The 24,200-nt window shown below is 48.7% G+C and overlaps 11 protein-coding genes across 11 annotated transcripts; 5 read left to right on the top strand and 6 right to left on the bottom strand.

The window, feature by feature from the left end:
* Positions 1-82: 82 nt before the first annotated feature.
* Positions 83-1,783, top strand: Pdw03_6202 (AMP-dependent synthetase/ligase; the record flags this gene model as incomplete). The annotated part of the gene is made up of 1 exon (XM_014680253.1): positions 83-1,783. One exon carries the CDS (start codon positions 83-85, stop codon positions 1,781-1,783), a length of 1,701 nt encoding a protein of 566 aa, XP_014535739.1.
* Positions 1,784-2,364: 581 nt separating this feature from the next.
* Pdw03_6201 (MFS amine transporter, putative) lies at positions 2,365-3,765 on the top strand (the record flags this gene model as incomplete). The annotated part of the gene is made up of 1 exon (XM_014680254.2): positions 2,365-3,765. The coding sequence occupies one exon, from the start codon at positions 2,365-2,367 to the stop codon at positions 3,763-3,765; it is 1,401 nt and encodes a 466-aa protein (XP_014535740.2).
* Positions 3,766-4,159: 394 nt separating this feature from the next.
* On the top strand, positions 4,160-5,851 carry Pdw03_6200 (Carboxylesterase, putative; the record flags this gene model as incomplete). The annotated part of the gene is made up of 4 exons (XM_014680255.1): positions 4,160-4,341; positions 4,418-4,817; positions 4,874-5,215; positions 5,273-5,851. 4 exons carry the CDS (start codon positions 4,160-4,162, stop codon positions 5,849-5,851), a joined length of 1,503 nt encoding a protein of 500 aa, XP_014535741.1.
* Positions 5,852-6,676: 825 nt separating this feature from the next.
* On the top strand, positions 6,677-8,497 carry Pdw03_6199 (Homogentisate 1,2-dioxygenase, putative; the record flags this gene model as incomplete). Its single annotated transcript, XM_014680256.1, has 7 exons — positions 6,677-6,796; positions 6,853-6,875; positions 6,948-7,122; positions 7,174-7,776; positions 7,828-7,990; positions 8,041-8,163; positions 8,229-8,497. 7 exons carry the CDS (start codon positions 6,677-6,679, stop codon positions 8,495-8,497), a joined length of 1,476 nt encoding a protein of 491 aa, XP_014535742.1.
* A 241-nt stretch (positions 8,498-8,738) lies between these two features.
* Positions 8,739-9,843, bottom strand: Pdw03_6198 (3-beta hydroxysteroid dehydrogenase/isomerase; the record flags this gene model as incomplete). The annotated part of the gene is made up of 2 exons (XM_014680257.1): positions 8,739-9,164; positions 9,217-9,843. 2 exons carry the CDS (start codon positions 9,841-9,843, stop codon positions 8,739-8,741), a joined length of 1,053 nt encoding a protein of 350 aa, XP_014535743.1.
* Positions 9,844-12,768: 2,925 nt separating this feature from the next.
* On the top strand, positions 12,769-13,122 carry Pdw03_6197 (putative family c-likeg-protein-coupled receptor protein; the record flags this gene model as incomplete). Its single annotated transcript, XM_014680258.1, has 1 exon — positions 12,769-13,122. The coding sequence occupies one exon, from the start codon at positions 12,769-12,771 to the stop codon at positions 13,120-13,122; it is 354 nt and encodes a 117-aa protein (XP_014535744.1).
* A 1,068-nt stretch (positions 13,123-14,190) lies between these two features.
* Pdw03_6196 (Serine/threonine-protein phosphatase) lies at positions 14,191-15,475 on the bottom strand (the record flags this gene model as incomplete). The annotated part of the gene is made up of 6 exons (XM_014680259.1): positions 14,191-14,263; positions 14,316-14,388; positions 14,442-14,975; positions 15,042-15,147; positions 15,207-15,248; positions 15,314-15,475. The coding sequence occupies 6 exons, from the start codon at positions 15,473-15,475 to the stop codon at positions 14,191-14,193; spliced, it is 990 nt and encodes a 329-aa protein (XP_014535745.1).
* Positions 15,476-16,041: 566 nt separating this feature from the next.
* On the bottom strand, positions 16,042-17,167 carry Pdw03_6195 (Proteasome Inhibitor PI31; the record flags this gene model as incomplete). Its single annotated transcript, XM_014680260.1, has 2 exons — positions 16,042-16,931; positions 16,984-17,167. The coding sequence occupies 2 exons, from the start codon at positions 17,165-17,167 to the stop codon at positions 16,042-16,044; spliced, it is 1,074 nt and encodes a 357-aa protein (XP_014535746.1).
* A 306-nt stretch (positions 17,168-17,473) lies between these two features.
* Positions 17,474-18,617, bottom strand: Pdw03_6194 (Acyl-CoA dehydrogenase family protein; the record flags this gene model as incomplete). The annotated part of the gene is made up of 3 exons (XM_014680261.2): positions 17,474-17,789; positions 17,841-18,209; positions 18,265-18,617. The coding sequence occupies 3 exons, from the start codon at positions 18,615-18,617 to the stop codon at positions 17,474-17,476; spliced, it is 1,038 nt and encodes a 345-aa protein (XP_014535747.2).
* Positions 18,618-18,689: 72 nt separating this feature from the next.
* On the bottom strand, positions 18,690-19,100 carry Pdw03_6193 (Cytochrome b5, putative; the record flags this gene model as incomplete). The annotated part of the gene is made up of 1 exon (XM_014680262.1): positions 18,690-19,100. The coding sequence occupies one exon, from the start codon at positions 19,098-19,100 to the stop codon at positions 18,690-18,692; it is 411 nt and encodes a 136-aa protein (XP_014535748.1).
* A 505-nt stretch (positions 19,101-19,605) lies between these two features.
* Pdw03_6192 (Actin cytoskeleton organization protein App1, putative) lies at positions 19,606-22,104 on the bottom strand (the record flags this gene model as incomplete). Its single annotated transcript, XM_014680263.1, has 1 exon — positions 19,606-22,104. The coding sequence occupies one exon, from the start codon at positions 22,102-22,104 to the stop codon at positions 19,606-19,608; it is 2,499 nt and encodes an 832-aa protein (XP_014535749.1).
* Positions 22,105-24,200: the final 2,096 nt, after the last annotated feature.

The raw sequence follows: 24,200 nt of genomic DNA, 5'->3' as shown, positions 1-24,200 counted from the left end.
GAAGCACATTGGACTTCTATTTAAAAACGCCATTGTTTGTTGATATCTCTTTAAAATCAACTGCATTTGGAACTATAACCAAATGCCACCAATTTACCGTTCCCTATATCCAGATCTTGATATCAAATCAGTGGATTTGGTCTCATATCTGTTTTCAAATCCTTTTAACACACCTCTGGACCGTCCTGTGTACATCAATGCTATCTCAGGAGAGCAATATACTTTCGGAGATGTGATTAAACGTACACGCTCTCTATCCAACGGGCTCCGACAAACCATAGGGGTTAAACCCAACGATGTCGTGGCATTGTTCAGTCCCAACACGATCGAATACCCTGTGGTATGTCATGCAATTGTCAGCTCCAGAGCTATCGTGGCCCCAACAAGTGCAGCTTTGACAGCACTTGAGCTCCACGCCCAGCTCAAGACTAGCGGTGCCAGATTTATCATCTCTCATTCGTCTTTGCTGGAAACTGCCCAAAAAGCAGCCACGGGGACGTCTGTCGAGAAAGTGATCCTAATAGATGGTCATACACCAATCGATGGTCCACCTCCTTGCAATCATCTTGCCAGCACATTTTCTCCTGGCGATTTACTCACTATCGATCCAACCGAGGCAGATCGCCAACCCGCATTCATCTGCTTTTCTTCTGGAACATCAGGCGCAGCCAAGGGTGTCATCACAACACACCAGAACATCACCTCAAACCTCCAGCAATGGCGCCACCAAATGCTTGACTCCGGTCTTCCGTCCCAGCGACCAAAAAGACAATCTGCCATAGCATTCCTGCCATTCAGCCATATCTACGGCCTCAACCTGTTCATTTGTCAGTGTTTAATGTGGGGCACAACGGTGGTCATCCTGCCCAAGTTCGATCTCGATTTATACCTCAGTTGTATCGAGAAGTACCGACCAGACGAGTTGTCAGTGGTGCCGCCCATTGCCCTGATGTTGGTCAAGGACCCACGGGTCTTCAAGTATGATCTCACCAGCGTGCGCAAGATCATGTCTGCCGCCGCACCGCTCACAATTGAATTATCGTCCGCTCTTGAAGCCAAGTTCAGAGAGATTTCAAAGACAGAGGTCTTCTGTACCCAGTCATGGGGTCTAACAGAGACTTCACCGATGGCGACAGCCGTCCCCAATGACCGCATGGATAAGCGGAACACGGGCGTAGGCTGTATTGTGCCGAACATGCAGCTCCGCTTTGTAGATCCCGAGTCCAGGCAAGACGCAGCAGTCACGTCTGACGGATCCACAGCACCTGCGGAGATCTGGTGCCGTGGTCCAAACGTGGTGATGGGCTATTACAACAACGACGAAGCGACGAAAGAGGCATTCCATGTGGACGAGGATGGAACGAGGTGGTTCCGAACGGGTGACATTGGGACTATCGATGCAGATGGATACATCACCATTCAGGATCGTATCAAGGAGATGATCAAATACAAGGGACTGCAGGTTATCCCTAGTGAGTTGGAGGGAAAGCTGGTCGACCACCCTGACGTGGATGATGCCGCTGTGACTGGAATGTGGGTGGACGACAGGGCCACTGAGCTACCGGTTGGCTTTGTGGTTTTGAGTCATCAGGCTAAGGACATGGATCAGAAGGCTGTTCTTGATGGGATTCACGCGTGGCTCAATGAGCGTGTTGCCAACCATAAGCGTCTGCGTGGTGGCATCCATGTTTTGACGCAAATTCCCAAGTCGCCCAGTGGGAAAATTCTGCGTCGGCAGTTGAGGGACTTGCTGAAGAGTCAGGGGCCGAAATCTCGTCTATAAAGCTCATTTGCAATTTCGAGTTTTGGGGACTTCATTGTGTTAAGAAGCTACACCTGTATAGATCGTGACATGGAAATCCCAGTTGTCCAATTAGGAACTCTTGCTTGTTTCCGCGTATTCCATAATTTGTGCCACTTTGACAAGCTTATTAAAGATCAGAATCGATCACTTCAATTCTACCAAGTGTATCCTATATCCAAACTGCCAACACGTGAAAATCTCGGGAGGTTCATAGTTTCGGGCCCCGCGGGTCCCGATCGGAGACCAATTGACGAACTCCGACCTTTTAGACCCAAAGGCTTGTTTTGTTTCCTGTCTTTATAAGATGGAACTGATCAAATTGAAAATCATGCTGATCGCACATTGCACATATCTTCCTGTACTCTTTCTTTGTTGACCTCCCAGACAAGGGCTAGTCCATTTTCGGTTGTGAGGTCAATCTGATCAGCCTACGCAGACCGTGATTCCTACTCTCAACCACTCCTTGACTTGCCATGGCATCATGGACGTGGCTCTTCTCACATGAGAAGGAAGCAGAGAGACCCAAATTTGTCGATTTAAGGTCCTCGAAATGGTTTATCATGTTCGTCGTCGCCTTTGCTACCGGAACGGACATCTTCATGTACGGTCTTATCGTACCGGTCACGCCAACCGCATTGAGAGACAGAGTGGGCATTTCAGAGGGAAGCGTTCAGAGCTGGACATCGATTCTTCTCGCCCTGTATTCGGCTGCTTTGTTGGCCTTTGCGCCTATTGTCGGGTATGTCGCTGATCGAGCCGAGTCTCGCCGGTGGCCTTTGCTGGTTGGTCTCGTTGCGCTGGCTGCTGCGACTGCCTTGCTATGTGTCGGCACTAATATCGCGCTATGGATCATTGGTCGCTTATTTCAAGGCGCTGCCGCTGCGGTGGTATGGACGGCCGGCTTAGCACTGATGGTAGACACCGTGGGAAAAGATGACCTCGGTCAAGCTATTGGCTATGTCTCCATGGCTATCAGTGTTGGGACGCTAGCTGGACCTCTTCTTGGTGGGGTTGTCTACGAGAATGGTGGATATTATGCCGTTTTCGGTCTTGCGTTCGCATTCATCGCCCTCGATGTCATCTTGCGATTGCTGTTGATCGAGAGGAGACATGCTATCAAATGGCTTGCGCCAGATATGACACCACTTCCTGTAAGTGGAGATCAATCCTCGGCAAAGAGGTCAGAGAAAACCTCAGAGCCTCCCATTCCGCCTACCAATGGCTCTGAACCCTCTGAATCACAACCGCCTTTTCCCCCCTCACGGAGTGCGTTCGGTCGTGTCGCTATTTTGTTAAGCTCGCCCCGTCTTGTTGTATCCGTCTGGGGATACTTCATCCTGTCAATTGTTCTGACTTCATTTGACAGTGTCCTTCCACTTTTCGTGCAAGGGACATTCGGGTGGCAGCAAAGTGGCCAGGGACTAATCTTCATCTCGCTCATGGTGCCACACGTCTTCGACCCATTGACAGGATTTATTATTGACAAGTACCCCAACTCCTGTCGCTACCTCGCCGCGGGGGGCTTTCTCGCTTCCGTTCCTGTGATGGTGCTTCTGCGTTTTGTGACAGATAACTCGATCAAGCACAAGATTCTCTTATGTGCTCTTCTCGCTTGTGTTGGGCTGTGCTTTGCGGTGGCCATGCCCCCTCTCGTTACCGAGGTCTTCTTCGCTGTGAAGGAGAAGGAGGATCAAACTCCTGATATCTTTGGTCGTGGCGGTGCCATGGCTCTAGCTTTTGGGCTGTCAAATATGGGATTCGCGGCTGGGAGTCTAATTGGGCCATTCTTTGCGGGTTATATTCGGCAGGAGACTGGTTGGGGGGCAATGGGATGGGCATTAGGGTTGATAGCTGGAATATCGTCTGTCCCCATCCTGTTATTCGTGGGTGGCTGGATCTTGAGAAAGCCGGTCGTGTCAGAGAACGAAGTCCAATTGACTGACAGCGTCCCTCGCTCATGATTTGACGAAGACAAATTAAGAAACCACACTTTTTAATTTCATACATTCTTTGCATGCCAACTATGACAGCCTCATGGACAATTTCACCTTCGGCCTAGGTGTCTTGATTGTCGGGATATAGATCCACCTTTCAGCATCGTTTCGAGCAGCAACAATTTCCTCGCTCTGTGAGAAAATGCTTTTTGAAAAAGAAAATAACTGATTCAACAAATCGCTCCTCTGTGAATTCCCCTGCACGAACCCCACAATTGTTCCTGCAGCCCCACGTCATGGACGTGCCGACATACTCGGGAATTGTTGAGAGGAGATCAGCCGTGATTGTGGAGTGTCACCCAAATTGTCCGAGGTTCTCATTCTACTTTTATCGCCTCATTAGATCTACTTTTCTTCTACAATGGCGACTCATCTCCAACACTTGGCCTTGAATGTCACATTCAAGGGCATCCAGCGTGATGATCAAAATGTGCCCGTTCATCAATTTCTGGGTATAAAATATGCTAGTATCCCGGCACGATTCGAGAAGGCCGAGCCTGTGCACAGTTTCAACGGGGCAGTTGTTGATTCCTCAAAATATGGGTAAGCTGTATTTGCATAAGAAAGACACCGACCATGTTTAGGAAATAGTGAGTTCGTATACTGATATCGAATTTAGTCCGATATGCCCTCAACCAGATGTGGATGTCCGACATCTCCTCCGCATTCCAGAAGACTTCCCTATTGCCCCGGAAGGAGAGGATGAATTTGAATGCCTGAATTTAGAGATTACATGTCCTCCCAACTCTTCCATGACAAGCCCTCTTCCTGTTCTTGTCTGGATACATGGCGGCTCTCAGATCGTCACATTCTGCTCTGCTGCCTCCAAGATTTGTGACCCGATCCAGATTGTCGCAGATTCTATCAAGGCAGGAACACCTATCATCTTTGTCTCGATCAATTACCGCCTAAATATATTCAGCTTTGGAGATGGCAAAGAAAAGAATCTGGCTCTAAAAGATCAGCGTCTGGGTATTGAGTGGGTGCGACAGAACATTGCGGGTTTCGGGGGTGACCCTGTAAGTCAGATGGTCACCGTTTCCTGCGAATACGTGACGATGCTCATTGCATGCAGGCAAATATCACCTTGTCGGGCGAAAGCGCAGGTGCTATCTATGTCCATGCACATCTCATCACCGGCCCTCCTGTGAAGAGGGCTGTCATGGCATCTGGAAGTCTTTATCTGTCCTCGCCGCTTCCGGTCGAAAGGGGAGATGGTCTTATTCGAGGACTGGAAGCAAAGGTCCGGGAGCTTGGTCAAACCTCACTGCGTGAATCCTCCGGTATCGCACTGATTCAAGCACTGAGAGAGTGCAATGTGAATACCATGTGGATCCAAGAGGAGCCTGAACTGATAGGTTGGGAAACCAGACCTGAGCAGGCTGAGGAAGTAATGATTGGGGATGTTGAGTACGAGGTAAGTCAATACTTTTGCCTGTGCCGGATCTTCGAACATCGTTAATCCGTGTCTCAGTCCATAATTTGGCGAAATGGCATCGAGCTCCTTGACGGAAAGACAATCGCAGCTGCGTTCGAGACCGACAACCAATGGGGCACCCAGCTTCGAAAACTGTACCAAATTGTCAGTGATCGCCCAACTGCTGCAAAGCTGGGAGCTCTGGATCTCGTCAATGATGTTCGGTATACACTTCCAGTGGAGGTCATTACGGACAAGTTACGCGCAGCCAACAAGCGTGTCTTCCGATATGTGTTCGACCAATCTAATCCTTGGCAAGCTTCCAGCCGTGCACATCATGCCGTTGACTTGCTGTTTCTCTTTGACGGCGTCGATCTATCGTTTAATGCTGCGGCAAGAGCTGTTGGAAAGGAGATGCGACAGCGTTGGATTCGGTTCGTCCATGGTGTTGGACCTTGGTCTACCGATCTGAGATTTGCTTTTGGACCTCTAGGGGAGTGTACGGAGATTGATGAGTCACAGTTCGCTGCTCGTCGGAGGGTTGAGCATTGCAAGGTACTTAAGGAAGCGGGAAGTGTCGCGTATATGCCCATTGTGTTTGCTTTGACGGCAGGGAGAATTAGTCTGTTGAATTAATGTTAAACTGGTCTAAAAATCCATCCTTCATATATGCTCAATTCCCCACACTCTGATCGCAAAATCCTCATGTCGCTATTGTTGAATACAAGAGTGGTCTTCTTACGTCTTTCTGGATGGCTTTTGAATGTTTTTTTTTATAAAAAATTGCCCCCCCCCCCGCCCCAGTTTAGGTGTTGTAGTATTGGAAAGTTCAAACTAGATTAGAAATTTTTTCATAATTCTTTTTGCCAACCGCTTCATCAAGTTTGAACATCATCTATAATATACAGCATCGTAGGTGCCAAGACCCCACAGTGAGTATCTCGGCAGTTGAATGATCATCCTATTCCCGTCCAACTTCCAAAAGATCAACTCTCCGTTACTCAGCCCTTACTCATGTGGGTCTTCTGTCTTCTCTTCACACCAGTGCTATTTCTCCGCAATTCATCGCCCCAAGCTGGTCCACCAGGAAAGCCCGGCAAGTCGATTGACCATGGCTTTGCCGAATTTTGGGGTGATTCACCGCTAGGATGTCCCATACATCAACAGCGTATATTCAGCTGATGTTTTGTTACCATGCCGGGTCTCCCGAGGCACATCCGTGCCTCGCTATTTTCTCAAGTTGACGAATTGTATAGAGAATTTGGCTGGGATTTTGGGTTGTAAACTTGCCTTTTGGGGGGGGGGGGGGGAACTTGGTGACTCCACATATCTGATCAAATCAGTTATGCTGAAGTGCATAAATAGGGGTGTTGCACCCCGGTGCTACTTCAGAAGATGACTTAAACAATCACGACTCTTTCTACTTTGTTTATTCTCTGCGTTCGACTAATCTTCATCACTATGCCTTCTACGGATTCTTTATCGGACCCCGAAGAGTATCAAAAGATATTCCACTGGGCCGAGACCCAAAAGGATGGAACTATCCCTTCCTTCAACACAAGGTGTAACGATCCCTATGAGGTATCTTGCTGCATCATGATGTATGCTATGTCTCTAAATAACTAACCCTTCCATAGTACCAATCTGGCTTTGGCAACGCGTATGTATCATCACATCATCCACCGTTCCAAGGTCGATGGAATAAAAGGCTGGTTTAATAACCCTCAAACAGCTTTACATCTGAAGCAATCCCTGGAACGATCCCCCACGGCCAAAACAACCCTCGCAATGTGAGGTTTGGTCTTTACGCCGAACAGATTACAGCTACTGCTTTTGTCGCTCCACGACACTGCAATAGAAAGGCGTGGCTATACCGTGTCCGCCCCGCTGTCGCCCATCAGGGCTTTGTAAGTACTCTTGTTCTTCGTTCTGGGGTTGAGCGCTGACACCGCTTGCAGACAGCGCTTCCAGATAATAGAGACACCGAGGCAAATTTCCTACCGTTGAACCCGCGCATCCATGTATCCCCAACCCAGCTAGCATGGCACCCCTTTGATATTCCCAAAACCGAAGCAGTCGACTTTGTTTCAGGATTGAAGACGGTTGCCGGCTCGGGTGACCCCACGCTGCGTGAAGGTTTGGCCACACATGTCTATGTCGCCAACACAAGCATGGAGCAGAAGGCATTTGTCAACTCCGATGGTGAATTCCTTATTGTTCCACAGCAGGGAGCACTTGACATTCAAACTGAATTTGGTCCTATCTTTGTGCAGCCAGGTGAGATAGTTATTATCCAGAGGGGGATCCGCTTTAGGGTCAATCTTCCGGACGGGCCCTCCCGTGGGTACATCCTCGAGGTCTGGGGCACGCAATTTGAGCTCCCGGAGCTGGGACCCCTTGGTGCTAATGGTCTTGCAAATGGGAGAGACTTTTTAAGCCCTACCTCTCGATATGAGGTAACTCAGGAGCCTTGGGAAATCATTTACAAGCTGGGAGGCAAGTTCTTCAGGAGTACTCAGAACCACAGCCCATTTGATGTCGTTGCCTGGCACGGAAACTATGTGAGTTTTGTTCGGGTGACGATTAGATCTCAGTCATCTAATGCAATCCAGGTCCCTTATAAATATGACTTGACCAAGTTCGTCAATGTCGGCTCCATCTCTGTAGATCATATCGACCCTTCTATTTTCTGTGTCTTGACAGCCAAGTCTCGCGACCTTACTGCGCCTCTGGCTGATTTCCTCACTTTCTCTCCTCGGTGGGACGTCGCCTCACGTATGTCTGATCAATTCCTTCATTCGCGAACACCGCTAACAGTAATTAAGATACATATCGGCCTCCATATTACCACCGCAATGCCGCATCCGAACTGATGGGTCTTATCTACGGCGGTTACGGCGGCCGTTCAGACGAATTTAAGCCTGGCAGTGTGTCTTTTGAATGTAGCAGTATGATCAGCCTAGAATTTTGCCTTTTCAACACGAGTTCGAGTCCATACTGACACTGTGTCTAGTGGTCCCGCATGGCGTTGCCTACGAAGAGTTCAAGGAGGCCACCGAAAATGCACCACCAGCGATGCAGATATCCAAAGCGTCGATTGCATTCATGTTCGAATCTTGCCGTCCATTCACAATTACCGATTATGCATGGCACAGCCCCAAGAAACATGAGCATGAACCTAAGATGTGGGATAGCTTAGTGGACAATTTCTCGAAGCACGCCAAGGAGGTTGATGAGATTTTGACCAAGGCGAAGAATGCGAAGAATCACTCTCTTTCCTAGGCACTTTTATACATGAGCGCACATCAACCTATTTTGTGTTGTTTGAAGGGGTGGCTAGAGATTGAACTGGACGAGCACCAACTCACTGCCAGACCAAATTACCCAAATTCATGTGCAAGTCCGTGATTTTAGAGATCCATGATAAAACTCATGTAGACTGGAGGAATCTGGAAAATGTCTTTGCCACAGATTAAACCTTAGCTCTGAAGTCCGAGATAAGAAGTCTACAAGATCACATTTCCTAAACGGTAGAATGTCCAATTTGCTCAATTTCCAAAAAGCAACCGACAGTCTCCACAATTGTCTCTTCAAGACCCCTCGGAGCAAACCCAAGGTCTCTAGTTGCCTTGCTGATATCCACCCTGGCCACTTCACTCTCTTCAGTTCTTCCAGCCGGAAGGCGCTCCTTGAGAGAGGGGAAGTGTTTTCTCATGATATCAACAATCTGCTGCTGACTGTAGATGCCGGATGTTATCGCATATCTTTGGTTAGAGGCAACGACTTCTTCGTATGCTCGGGTATGAAAATGAGCTGCGTCTCTGACATCAATGTAGAATGGAAAAGGTGTTTCTCCTGGGGTATCTAGCTTTCCTTTCATTAACTGGTGAACGGAGGCATGGGAGATGTTGGTGGACAGATCGTGGGTTGGAATAATCATTGGTCCCATCTATAAATCACTTAGTGAATGTAGAAATTGCATCAGACTTTGGAAAACGTACGATAACTCCGGGACAAAGTGTGACGAGGTCGAACGAAGGCTGCTCATTTTGGATAAAATCCCATGCCGCCCTCTCGGCAAGCTGCTTGCTAGCAAGGTATCCTTGAACTGGGGACAACTTGGCTGCTTCATCCCAAGTTGTTTTAGCCCAGTCGTCTTCGGTGTATAAATGGCCACGGTCCATGCCAATCTTAGGATCGACCATGGCCGCCATTGACGATGTCAAAACAACCCGCTTGACATCCGGACCATGCTGTTTGATGGACTGGAAAATGCCTCGAGTCCCTGATACGGCTGGGATAAGAAGATCCTTGGCGTTGTCTTTCGCAAGAAATGTACAAGGGGAAGATAAATGGAACACCCCGGTGACACCTCGAACAGCTTCATCGTACGCACCTGGGAGAACCATATCTGGAACCAGGATGTATGAAAGCCGCTGGCTGTCCAGGGCGTGTGCTTGGAGGACCTTCTTTGCAACAGCCTCGGATCGAACAGTGACTCGGACAGAATAGCCTTGCTTCAACAGCTCACGGACTAGATGGGATGCAAGGAAACCGGAGCCTCCAGTCACCAAGACAGTTTCCGTGGAATTTGAAGCATCCCCAGAAGATGATTGAATTCTGGTCATGGCTAGGTTATGAACAATATAGTCTTTCAAGACACTTTTTCCTGTTCTTGTAGTTATTTGGGCGGTTATCAAACTTTCGAAGTGTGGCCCCGTTGGAACCCAGTTCGCCTTTTTGGAAGAGAAACGTGTAAAGTTTGGAGACTAGATTGAGGTCCTTTGTATTAAAAAAAAGTCCCCAAAATTCCTCCTCTTCGACAAGCCAGAGTGTGCAGTTCAAACTAACACCTCATCGTACACCAGCAGGCAAATTGAATCACGAATAATCACGAAAATCATTACTTCAATCCCTGTTTGGGGCATACAAGTGGTTAGGGGGGGGGTTTGTATGGCCAGATGGCCAGATGTAGAGTGTCATACCCTTCTAACACACTCGCCTTCTCCGAAACATCCACATCATCTACAGCCATTTGCAACATTCCAAAAAGTATCCCTGAACCATCTTGACTGAAACTTAGCAGAGTACCCGATCAGCTCCACCCACTGAGAAATGTTTGATTGGCCCCTCTGATATGCCACTACACTTTCGCATCTCAAGTCTGATCATCTAATCCCTCAAGTAGCGAATCATGGTCGGCGTTGGAAGCCGAAGCAAAGGGTGTCACACCTACAGATGTCGCAGAGTTAAGTGTGGTACGAGTTAAATCGGGAGCATTCATAATGAAACTTGACACCTGAACTAATTCCCTCTGCTGGCCCCATTCGCGAGGGATCTGAGTACAGCCTTCTCCATCCGAGACTCATATCTCGCGAATTGCGCTCAATTTGCTTTTAGCGTATCCACTCCATGGCTTATCAGCCTCAAATCACATTTCATGCTTGAGCCATTGGGCGCCTGTCCATTATGTTTTCGTCGATTATTCACCCAACATCGACGTAAGGACCAGAGATAGAGATGTGGTTGATCAAACCTTGCCTTGCAGCGGTAGGGTTGATTGCCAGTTTTGGTGGCTTGGGTGTACATCCGATCGATGGGCTCAAAATCCACGGTCTCCCTTTACTCGAAATCTCGTCGTTTAGAATGAGTGGAACGAAAGGAAAAGCGCCATCGCTCAGGCGACAGACTGAAGACCGAAGAAATCGGTTGTGTAAAACTAGGACGCGATTTCAAGTCGGACCTCTGGCGCGAGAAAGCTAGAGCAGTCAAGAGTAGTCCTATTGCTGTAGCCTATCTCTTCCCGTTGGTATTTCCAGAGCCGTTTCATTGCGTCTCCAATTCCTCGGATGACAGGTCTTCGGAGGGGATACCACGGCTCCATATTGATTCCGACGGCATCACCATACCCTATATTTGCTTAATTAGTCCTAGCCAACACAACGTTCCTAGGAATAAGAGGCTCACTCTAAAATCTTCCTCTTCCTGAGCGGGGTCTTTTCTACAGATCTCTAGTCTGTCTCGATTGACATTTTTAGCATAAAATGCTTTACCTAGAGAGTCCAACAACGAACATGATGTTGATACATTGAATCTACCAACCTATTATCATCGCTATACAGCCTTGAGCTTCCTCCGCGAAAGCCTCTACGTTTCTGGAAGATGGCTCCTCCATGCTCGATGTGACTATCAGGCTATTCTCCTTCGACATCAAATTGCATCTGCGTGTTGCTCGGACCTCATACATGCTGATGGTGGAAACTAAACAGACTAGTAATTATCTAGTGCCATGCGGTATATATTGTACAGACGCACAAAGGGGCGATCCCCTCCGTTCTAGGGCTATCGCGGGTTGCTCTTGCGTAACACAACATCAGTGCAACGAAACACAACATTGTTTATTCTTTCAAGTCCACCAGACTCTCACCTCCTCCCATGACTGTTTAGCTTGAACCAGACTACTTCATGTTGAGCAGTAATATACACCTATCTATTGAGGGGGGATTTTGGTTGATGTTTAATGCTCTACAACGGAATCCTTGGGGGAAAAAAAAGTCCCAACCAAGTACAACATACATGTCCTCGGTGATATTTCCATTCATCAGGCACTACCCCGGGTTCCAAGGCTCACCCAAGTAGCAATCAAAAGAATAAATGCTATTATCAGCAACTTCCATGAGCCTGGTCTTCGAGAGTTTCCACCTTCAAAATTTCAGCGCTGAGTCCATTAGATCGGCGGTGTTTCAGTGTCCATCTACCCAATCCCGGCAGCGAGGGGCCATGACACCCACAGCTCCAACTTAACTCGGCTAAGGCGAGCAAATTAAATGTCGCGTCATACGGAGCCCAAAATGCGAGGTCCGTCCTTTTTCAAAAGTAAAATGTAGCTATAGCGACTGAACTAAATCATAAACTTGGTAATTGTACATCGTATGATGTTGTCTAGACCACACACATTTTTCTTTCCTTCATTCGTTCTACAGGCCCCGTCCAAAAAACAACAAAGGATCTTTAACAGATTGCAGTTACTTGCATTTTACATTGAGGCAACGATGTATATCGAATTCAAGTTCGTGTTCGTGCTTCAACCCTAACCAACCCTTTGGAAAAATGGGAGGACCGCAATTGTCACGAATAGCCTGAATGGGAGGTCGACCAACAATCCCCCTCGATGTCCCAGTATGCGCCGTCTTAATCGCCCTTTTCATTCATGATGTCTTCTGCCACCTGACTGTGGGCGTTCAAAGCACTGTATGCGCTCTTCACTGTGACGATCATTTTGGTCATCACTTGTGTGATTCGGACTGCGAATGCCCTTAACCCAAGCACGCTTTATATCGACCGTGATGTCCTGCTCTACGGCCAAACCTTCTTCTCCATCATCTTGTTCCTACCGCTTTCTCTTGTTTTTGCTTTTTCTTTGGCTTCCAAACAGCGAGCGAATTCAACATGTTGGTTCTGTTAGCTGGGTCGCCAAGGTCTTCCTTCATTGTAGGACTTGTCGGCTTAATGCTCTCTGCCTTGGCGCATCATTTCTTGCCGGCATCTCTTGGATGCCACCTCGCCCTATCATTGACTCGGCCTGGTATCACAGCAAGGCCTGCTTCAATATCATTAACTTCGCTAATGATCTTTTGGCCGTGGCTATCTTCTTCGTCGGCCGCGTTGACCAGCGATTCTGGGTTCCGAATGGAAGCTCGAAAGTGCGCCACTACAGACGAGATGAGAGCCGCGAGACGGACGTGGAAGCTGCACAGAATGAAATTTATCTTCCAGCTCATTACAAACGAAATGTTGAAGGCGAGGATAGCAACGTGTCTCATGAGTTGACGGAAGAAAGAAACCAACCCGAGAACACCCCACAGCATTCTAAGGTGTGCATCATTCAAGTGCACTGGTTGTATTGATGCGGCCATTACAATATGAAAGAATAGAGGCATCTTCTAAGTATGCTACAATTCTTGTCGGACAATTGAGGAGCTATTGGGTACAAATGGATGCTGGTTAGGTATCTCGGCAAGCGAGATTTGATAGGTGTTTGGCTTTGGTATGCTGCCATGGCGGTGTTCAAATCACAGGGTAATTTAAATTTAACAAAATCAGGACCTTGCAAGACTCAGATTGAAATGTCTTCATTGGGCCAGACGTCACGGCAATTGCCAGAGCTCTCCCAAAAGATGGAGCAGAGCAGCTTTGTGGCTGGAATGAACCATCCGTATTCGATTTTAGTGATCTGGCGGTACAGAATGCTTCGGTAGGAGCGCTGTCTATTTGTCTTCTATTTCATGTAGAAAAGAAGACTTATTCGAGGCATGCAAAAGGTTGCTGCACATATATTTAGAACCTAGAGGGCAGGGTCCTTGGGGCTTCTAACCCTAAACCATCGGCATTTTGAACTTTCCCCCGTTAACCTGTTCCGCCAGCGCCTTGTTCAAGAAGATTCAGGCGGCCGTTGGATGGCGTGGATTTGCGTTACAGATGCTTGCAATAGTTTCGGGCGCTCTCAGATGACGGACTTTGTTCTTTTATGGAAGAACCCAGGCCCCCAAAGAGGCACCAAGCAATGATGTGAGGGCTCGCATAACTAGTGACGAGACAACTAATCTCGATGGAACTTCTGACGCTTATGAAGCCAACGATCAGTCATCTGGTCCCAAGGACTAGAGACGGGATTGTATTGAATTCCAGCCTTCTATACACATTTCCCAGCTGCTAACGATACCAACAAGAGAGTCCCATGATCTCAACTAGTCAGAAAAAGATGTTAACCCGCAATCCGGAATTGACTGTCCTCCCTGGTATTCCTTCAATCTCATAGAGTGTGTCTTGCAAATGATCTTTTATTTTCATGATTGGTATCAACAAGTGGCCAGGCATCGAACCATACAGAATTAAGTAGGCGAGAGCCCTGTTTGAATGCAACCCCCATTCTCCGCCAGTCCAATTGCCTTTCGAAGGGCAAAAAATGAAATCTATCAAAGGAAATAGTCAGGTGTGCGCCTCGATACCATGGGTTCTCCCGCTCGGGGGCAAGGGTCGAATTGTAGGCTGAATGATGTCAGTGGGGGATCTAGATATGGTAAACTACAGGTGTACTCACAATGTGTATTTCAAATGCTCGTCAATCTCCATAATGGCGGCTTGGTTGCCGCAGCGGTAACAGTAATTTGGTGCTGTAGTCTGGTTAGCGTTTTTCAACCAACAATTCCAGCGACGAAAGATGTACCTGAGAAAATAGTGACCACGTTCCGATCCTGCGACCAGTTATATCCTTCCATCACCAATTGATGGGCACGTGCCACCAGAGTCAAGCCGTTGTTGTGGTTGAAGGCTTCGGAAATGTCCTGTCCAAACGTGTATCCAGCACCACGGGGAGAGATTCCCCATCCACACCGGTCGTCGGGATCACTCCAAAGCAAGTCACACATGGGACCTTCGTGGGGAACTTCTTGGATACGATCAAGCGACCGAATGTTGTCGAGAGTGTCAATAGACGGACTCAGTCCACCGTGAAGACAGAAAATCTGGTTTTCGATGAGAGCAGTGAGGGGAAGGTAGTCGAAAAGTTCGGTGAAGTATTTCCACACATTGGCGTTGCCGTATTTGCGGAGACATTCGTCATAGAATCCGTAGACCTGTGTGATCTGTCGGGATTCGTGATTTCCACGGAGGATGGTAATACGCTGCGGGTAACGGATCTTCAGCGAAACCAGGAGGGTCACTGTCTCAACTGAGTAGTAACCACGGTCGACGTAGTCACCTTTATCAAAAAAAAAATTTAGGAATGTTACCCCACAACGTGTTCATCTGACTGTCGTCCACTCACCCATGAAGAGGTAGTTTGTATCCGGGTTAGGACCACCAATGCGGAAAAGCTCCATTAAATCATGAAACTGTCCGTGTATATCACCGCAGACTGTCACTGGGCATTTCTGTTCGGATGTGTCAGTAGGCTGGACGGGCAGAACGACAACCCGACCGAGAAACATACCACTGGTTGCACATTGGATTCCTCCTGCAATACCTCTTTTGCCTGGTAGATGCATAAATGATCAACTCAAGCTCATCATTATCAATCCGTCAAAACAAGAAACCCACCCGATCGCACAGCCGCCGCACATCTTCCTCCGCTAATTGCTTGCAAGTCATCAAAGTCTCGATCCAGCCGTCCAGAGTCGGTACAGACCCCGAGTCGCCTGTTGGCGACAGGTGGTGTGGCTCGGGGGACCGCGCAGTATCAATTTCCATGTTGTTATCCATTGCGTTGGTGTGCTCAGCTGGCTGAAAAGGAGGGGCCAGCTGGGGAGGGGCGGTCTCGTGAGAAAACAACGAAATTCTTGGATGGGCGCAGGCGTCGTGGGTTTTGGAAGATATGTGGAATAATTGCGCTCCAGATAGAAATTCAATTAAAAGACAACTTCCCAAGATTGATTCAAGGGATAAGGGGATGGGACTTGGGAACGCGAGAAAGGGAGAAGAGATGGGAGTTCGGGAAGGTCAAGTTGAGTGGTGAACAGATGCGCCACACTTCAGCCACACACCGCTTTCTCCAGGATGGTCTACGTAATTATCAACTACTACACCGTACAGAACAACTACGGGGTTTAGATATTTGTTGGCTAGTGTTGAATCTCTGGCGAACAATGTGTCGAGACAGATGTTCCACACAATGCACCAGAATTTAAGGAGAAGAAGACCTCAAAAAGGGCCATCGAGATATGGCTGTCGCTTCATTCTGATTCGTGTCAAGGTTGAAATAAACTTAAGTCGTTAAGAAACAATGAATCTTCATCATCTTTGTTGTAATCTCACTTCATCATCACTCGTTAAATAATGTCCCCGGCAAATCCACCACCAAACCCACCAAATCCGCCCCCACCTCGTCCATTATTACCAAACGGTCCTCGATTGCGACCAACAGGTGGCTCACCAGGACCTACGGGATCATATCTTGCACCGGGAGGTACACGGGGGTCATATCTACCATTACCAGCTCCTCTTCCTCCGAAGATAGGGTCATCAAAAGTAGGATGCATACCCCCGCCACCAGGACCAAAGCCAGGGCCCATAGATCCGCGCAAAGGATCATTGGGACCAAGTCCTGCTGGATAGAGATCTCGTTCTCCAATATTGTACGGGCTTCTGCCTCCGAGTCCTCCTGGATATCCTCGTGGGGGCCGGTTGATCTCAAACTCATCCTCGAACCCGGGCGGCGCAAAGTCTGGTGGGTTGGAGCGGCGGGGCGCTGCTGCTAAGGGATCTTCCAATGGGCGTGGACGAGCAGACTCGGGTAGAGAGTCATTCTGGGGATTATTCGGTTGTTTTTCTTCTTGTGGCCTTGCTCTGGATGGCTGGCTCTGATTATCATACCCCTCTCTGTACAAACCAGGCGCGATTTTCTCGATGACATTCTTTTTGAAGAAACCAACCAAGTCGCCCAGTCGAGCCGGTGATGTGAAAATGTCACGCAGAGAGGCGGTGATATCTTCTGAAAAAGGTAGTGGGAGTGCAGAAGTGGAGATGTAGTCTTTGACGGGAATGTCGAACAAGCTGGTCCGGTCATCGCCCAATGCCAGTGCAGAAATCACCGCGTTATTCCCCAGTCGACTCACTTTGAGTAGATACTGCTTTGAAGACTGAGCATGTGCGTACCGTAAGGCCAATGTATCGTTATTGTTCCATTCTGCGGGGAGGGAGAGCGTATCTGTAGACGTTTCTAGAGAAGTTAGCAAGATTTCACCGATGCGATCGAGCCATGCTTGAGATACCTAGGTTGTGGTCTTCACTGAGGCCAACTAGTCTGAAATCAACTGCTACCATGCATGCATGGCCGATCAGAGCCACAGCTTCATATTGTGTTTTGAGACTCGGCTGTCTGTCACCTGCGGGCTGGATAGCTCTCACAGCAAGGTCGAGGATATTATCCTGGCGAAGAGCATCTACTGAAGCCATTATTGACAACGAGTTTATATTTCAGACATGAAATACTATGATGGCAAAGAATTTGGAATATCTTGCGAGGGGTGATGGTCTAAGGCGATCTCACATGGAGCTAGCTGCCTTGGGAAAGCTGTGGCGTCGGAACAAGGATCCCCCGCTCCAGCTATCTGCCCCGCCTGTCATTTCTATTTTTGACCAAGCGGAGAGCTTCAATACAAAACATGCAATCAATCACTCTTATGCTCATGAATAAGATAATTTGACTGATTAGTTTGCTCAAGGAGCATCTTCTCTATAACATCGACTTTGGGAAATTCTTCATTGCCTGCCGGACTCCCAAATCTGCCAAAATCTCCTCAGTTCCACCCAAGATGGCATGGCATCGAACTTGTATGTGCGATGGAATATCTCAATGACCTTGCCCATTCCTGACTGAGTGATACCACGACCATCAAAGATGTTAGTAGCGAGACTGGTGATCTCGCCTGCAGCTTGGGTACAGTGTGACTTAAGTAGCCCGATAGGTCCACCCAAATGATTCGCTTGCTGAGTGTATGTCATGTTGCACATCTGATAGGCGATGGACTCAAGCCATGCCTGGTTAGATTCAGCTAGAGAGATCATGCGAGCAATTCTGTAGGGCGTTAAAAAGAAATTTTGGTAGCAAATGATCTATGAGACTCACTTTTGACGAATAACCGGCTGTTCAATCAACTTCTTGCCAAAAACGATGCGCTGGTTTGACCATTTCATCGTCTCTTCTACAACCATCATTGACATGCGGACTACAGCGGCGACCAACATAAACCGCTCATGATTAAAGTTGCTCATGATAACGACGAAACCTTTGTGCTCCTCGCCTAGGAGATTCCCAACCGGAACGTTGACATTCTCAAACTGCACGAAAGCAGTGGCAGCGGCAGTCGAATATGAGGTCTTGATTTGTTTAGTCTCCACGCCCTCACCGCGAGAAATCAAAAGCACCGAGAAACCCTTTTCGGTGCGGCAGCCAGTGACAAAGTAGTCCGCGAACATGCCATTTGTGATCCATTTCCTGGAAATTTTCAGCGTGATTTTCTTGATCAAACCCAAAAGTTAGCCCGACTTACTTTGTTCCATTTACAACATAATTTTTTCCATCAGGAGTCTTCTCTGCAGTAGTTTTCAGGCCCGCCACATCGCTACCGGCAAAGGCCTCTGTGATAGCTAAACACATCTTCTTCTGACCCGACAAGACTTCATCATTGAGGCGCTTCTTGAGTACCGGATCATGCAGCCATTGCTGAACAGCTGTCAAACTAATAGCCATCCCGGCTATATTGCCATCCTGGAAGCCTCTGGCATTGGCACGGACCAACTCCTGTACTACGATCATATCGTGGAGATAATCAAACTCCTTTCCATCCACCACTCCACCGAGCAAGGTGCGGTTATGCAGATGCTTCCCGGGGCCAAGTCGCATAGCCAAAATGTTCGTCTCGGCCATGCGGTTAATTAGCTCTTGGCTAATGTAGGTGCCATCCTGCTCTTTCTCTTACGCTTCGGGTGTCACATATTTATCCGTGAATTCCCGGACGGCCTTTTGCAGGCGTCTATGGGTCTCCTTGTAGTAAGGGGATTTGAATTGGGGTCGCAGCCATAATGGTTCTGCGTAGGGCACGGGGCTCAAGGCTCCAGGAACGGGCACTATGACCTCGGGTTTTTCGCCTTCAACGACGCCGATGAAAAACTGGTCACGGTATTTCTCCAGCACCTCCTGGCGATGCAGATTGTAAAATTCTGATGTTGCGTCCTGGCCAGCAACCTGAGCAAGTACGACGGCACCAGCGGGGTGTGCGTCGACAAAATCGGTCAGATCATAGACTTGGTGATCGATGATGCACCAGAGGGAATCCTCGGTGTTGTGCTTCGCGATTTCCGCGCGTATGAGAGTTTCAGATGGCATGTTTTAGTTTGGAGAAAGGGGGAAAGTAGGGGGGGCAATGGCCAAATACCCCAGAATACAAGTCGCCAATCATGAAACTGTTGTTTCAAATCGAGCCGAGGTCCGAGAATAGTGATGTCCGCCTCGTCGGATTTCTTGACCGCAACCCCAACAGTCTACCAGCGGGGACCTCGGGATCATCTCCTGATTGCTGATCGACCAAGCGTACAATTTGCAATGATTTTGCCAATAAATTACAATCACATGGGCGCATAGAACGTCCCACCACCTGCCCGTGGACTTCCCCGCCTTGTGCTTGGTACATGCACTAGCTCTAGAGGCTACCAAGGAGCAATACAACATGACATGTGGTGTATTTTTATTTGGGAGGATAGAAATCGAAGCGAAAGGATTTCATTCTATGCACCAATGGCCACCAAGACGGTTGGTTAGACCACCAATACCAACTTTGTTTCTGAAATATATGTCTCGAATGATTGCTAATATATCCTATGTTTACACGCCATCAATGGCCTCCCTTCAAACGAGCAGCTTTAATATCTTTCACCGCCTGCTCCAATAACCACGCACAAACAGGCTGTGCATCTTCTCCGACCCGCCAACAGCCTAGCACTACGCCATGCTGCTCAAGCACTTCGCTCGCGCGATCCCAACGACGTCGCCAAAGCTCCTCGCGCTTGTTTGGGACGGGCGCAGGCGGCACGCCCGACTCATTAGTCCCTGTTCTCCCAAGTGATCGGTTGGGTTGGGAGTTTCGTAGCCCAGAGGCAGATCCCGAGAAGTTGAATCGGTCGCTTGCATACTGGAACCCTTGGTATGCAGCCTGGGCGGCTGCCGCTGAGTATGATTGAATGCCACTCGCAGGAGCCGGAGTCAGAACTGGCGTCGTTGATGTAGTTGATACACTGGGATCTGAACAGGTTGTTGAAGACCCAGTGTTGGTGCGACGCGGAGGAGGGCGTGGCGGTGGTGGCTTGGCGCGTGTACCTTGGGATTGACTTTGAGCGCCTGCAGAGCCATCATCGTAGCCTTTGAGCCACGAAGAAGGAATTTCATCCATTGATGTTCCAATGTTACTCTGGGAGGTCGAATGTGATGGATTCAAATCAATCAGTATGTCTGTCTTGGGCACTCCGCGTCTGGGAGGCACAGGTGGGACTGGTTTACGCTTGGGGGGCTCTTGTGCTGGCGCCGGTTTGGACTCTCTTTTTTGCACATCTGGAAGTGTAGCAACGTTGCGGAGAGAAGATGGTTTAGAACTCTTCGCCAAATCAGCTGGTGTAGAGACCATGCGTAGTGCAGATGGTTTAATTGGTTTCGCTGGGCGTGGCCGTGGAGTGGCGGGGTGGGTAAGCCCCGCCGGAGGCGGCTGATCACCGATGATGAGATCTGTGAGATCAATCAGGTCTTCAAGGTCAAGATCTTTTGGATCTGGCTCATGATGGCCTATGGTCACTGTAGAGTCAACAGTAGTACCACGTCGAGGAGGTAGCATCGGTCTATTGGTAGCCGCATCTGAGTGGTCCACTACATGTGGCGAACTGCGACTCCGCTTGGACTGGTCAAGATGACCGACGGCTTTGCCGACTAAATTCTGAGTTTCGGAGGTCGTAACATCACGAATGAAGACGCCGAGGATCTGGCCAGGATTTGCCAATACAATCTCAGTGTAAACTTCCAAATCAGCCTCACCACTGTCGCCGACAAGAATGAATTTGCGTTCTGGGAAGTCGCGCAGAATTTGTTCCAATGAACCCCGCTTCCTCTCTGCGGTGGGCTCAAAGATTCCTTGAAGCATGCCCGAGTACTGTTTGAGATGGAAGGAGCCCGGAGGCAATCCCACTATCTTAAAGTACCGCTCAAGGAGAGGATACAACTGCCAGGGAGCATTCGATACATAGTGTATTTGCACACCTTCATTGGCCATTTTGCGGTACCAGTCGCTAACTCCTTCGACTGTAAGTTCACCCAATTCACGGATGAAGGTGTTGCGGAACATCTCTTTCGCTCCACTAGCAATGGCTGAGTGCTTGACTGTGTCATCAATGTCACTGATCAAACTGATTCCAACCGGGTCAATGACCTCAATAGGTCTTGCGACAGACAGGTCCTCAGATGCCAGCACGCGAATATGGGTTGGCACAAAGGGCAGCGTAGCGCGAAGAGTAAAATGACCTGATTCGTCCGTCAGGATATTTCGAGACTTGCTTTCATCGTCGTTGAAGAAGAAAACCGTCACTGGCATGCTCCCAACAGGGTTCGTCAAGAACGGCCTAAGTCTTTCCATTAAATGAGCATTTGCTACAGATATTTCATCCTTGCTCAATGGTGTAGCTGGTTGGTTTTTCTGCTCCGCATTTGAGCCTTTCCAAGCCGGGTCTGCTTCCTTCTCAGCCTTGGCGACTAGTGTTTGGATCTCCTTGTCAATGTATTCATCATCTCCCTTCCCAGAAATCTTGTCGTTACTTTCATCATTTGCAGTTCCAGTTGGTGCAGAGATCCCGCTCAGCTTTCTGGCCAAAGCAATCATCAGCCGGTGCTTTCGGCTCATCGGTCCCCGACCAGGAGAGTAAATCCAGCCACGCACGTCAACGGCCACGACTGAATCTTCCGTCTCAATTGCATCCCAACTAGGCGTGTAGAGATGACCATCCTCGTGGGTTGCACCCCGGTAATCATCGATAGTTTCTGACCACGAGTCACGTCGCGGACGTGTACTGGTACCTGTGTTCCTCTTCTCAGCCAATCTCCTAGCATAACTGGGGAAGACCACCATTTCCTCATTGCCTGACCGTGCCATTTCAACATCCGGAAATGCACCAGGGGTATTGTAGTAGTCCTCATCGTATTCATTTCTCTGCGCCGACCACTGTGAGGTATAGGCCTGTCGTAGCTCATTGGCCGCTTTGAAATATTCGTAGACCTTCTTTCGGCGGCTACCAGAGGCAGCAGCACCGTCACCACTCCCTGGACCACATGTTGATGAAAGTCCAGACTGCGACATCGAATTTGTCGTTGTGTCCTTCGGTCCGTGGCGAGGTTCTCGGATCGACTTCAGGTATCTTGTAGCTGGGCTGCTATCGGCTCCTGTAGTTGATTTCACGGCCTTGACTGTCGCCGGGTTCCAATCAAGTCACAAACCGCCCGGCAAGTCTGCTATCGCGGGTAGCGAGTCGCACTTGTCGTTAGACAATCGCGAGTCTACCGAGCGATTGGGCCCGGTGTCGGAGCGCGGGCAGGATCTCGTGCCGGGTGCGGGATTAGGCTCGTCTAGTTGGAAGTGCGTTAATAATTAGGCGAAGTACATCTGAAAGTCTGCCGGTTTGAGGTTCGTGGGGAGAAGGAAAGGAAAAGTGTGGTTGGTGGGCGTCTGCAGAAAGCGGGCTCCGCTTCAGTTGAAACCTTGGAAACCCCGCAACTTTTGTTTACTTATCTCACCACAGCCCTTATCGTCGTGGTGTAAATCAAAGCTCTTGACAGGATGGCATTGATTCATTTCTGTGAATACTAGAGCTAGAGAATACATGTAAAATCGATCATACTTCTCACTTAGCTTGATGCGAACCGCGCGGCTAAATCCTGTGAGGATTGCATCAACTTTGAGATAGAAGCGGCCTGATGACCCACTTCTCTTTCTTATGATCCGAATGATCTGCGACTACACTGAACCTCAAAAAAACAACAGATGGCAACGCTGCGCCTTGATAAACACCGCTGGGTATACCAAGGAGTTTCTGGTGTACGTGCCAACCACAGGGTCACCTTGCCTACTTCTACGTTTTAGAGCTTGGGGAAGGCGGTGGCTGGGCGTGTCGGGATATAGTTCACCCGAGACCACTGAGGTTTCAGGTTTCAGGTTTCAACACACCAGAATCCAGTTTAAAAACTATTTCAAGTCCACCTGAAACATTCAGGAATAGGAGGGGCAGATCGACAGCTCCGCGGCACCGAGAAAGATACCGATGGTTGTTTCATCGCCCACAGCATTGTTTCCTACCGCACAATCCTCTCTCGCTGGTGAAATGACCTTGGATAATGGGATATAGGTCCAGTTGATCCATATCAAAAAAAAAAACTCACATGGCATATCTGCGTTTACCCGCGAGAAATTTACTTTTGCTTCTTCGCGCTTCTTCGCGCTACGTCTTGTATGTTGTGTCTAGGGTCAACTGTACAACTAGACTGCTGATGGGTGCGCAGCTCGGGCGGGATCTACATTAATCCGAGTTGGTTTAGTCATTTAAAGCGGTAACTTACACGCCATCATCTTCCTCCTCCTTTCGGCAAACTGCGCCCATGTTCCCCTTTGCCCCCCTCCCACCAAAGACACAGCGTAATGGCCAGGACAAAAGCCTGGCGGGAGACTCCACGTCTCCAATGGGTTTCTCAAGCTTATCAAGATCACGCACACCAACCTGCGATTCTCATGACACTCAAAGAGACCAACTCGGAAGCCTTGCCAGCTCATCTTCCACAAATCGCCATTCAGGTTTACCGTCCCCATAGAATTGGGCTCTGAGGAAGACCCCCAAAATGACTACACCTCTCTCTGTCAATATCTCTCTTCGCAGGTCTCTTCTTATCCCTCAGACATGTCATTCGAGATCTATGCCCCCTAGGCTGATGAATTTGGCAGCGTGGAGCATCAAAAACGTGAAATTCTTTACCGAAAGACTAATACTCCTGGTGAAGATTTCCTCCCTGGTATCGCAAAAGTGGCACCCGACAGCGACAATCAACTTTTGCAGGGGTTCCTACTTTTGATCACTTCCTATAGCTTCCGCGATACATTTAGATCTCATTATGAGGCTGAATCTGGTCCATTGTGGGTGAAATTTAATCGGAGTTTCCCAATCAGGGCGAAAGTCGATCTTTCCTCCCGAATTCAGTTCTCTACCCCACGTGGATTTGATCCTTCAACCATCAGTGTTGATTGCCAATTATACTCAGAGAGAGAAGAACTTATCGTGCGAAAATGCCGACACGTGGATACCAATTGCTGGAAACTATTCTCTCTAATCATCCGAAGTCAGAGCGATGTGGCGGGGCATGAGTTCGATTATGGTCTGAATGAAGATGAGGGAGATCAGTCCTTATCTA

The sequence above is a fragment of the Penicillium digitatum genome, chromosome 2 (genome assembly GCF_016767815.1).
Source record: "Penicillium digitatum chromosome 2, complete sequence".
Lineage (NCBI taxonomy): Eukaryota > Fungi > Ascomycota > Eurotiomycetes > Eurotiales > Aspergillaceae > Penicillium > Penicillium digitatum.
This window is presented reverse-complemented; position numbering and strand designations above follow the sequence as displayed.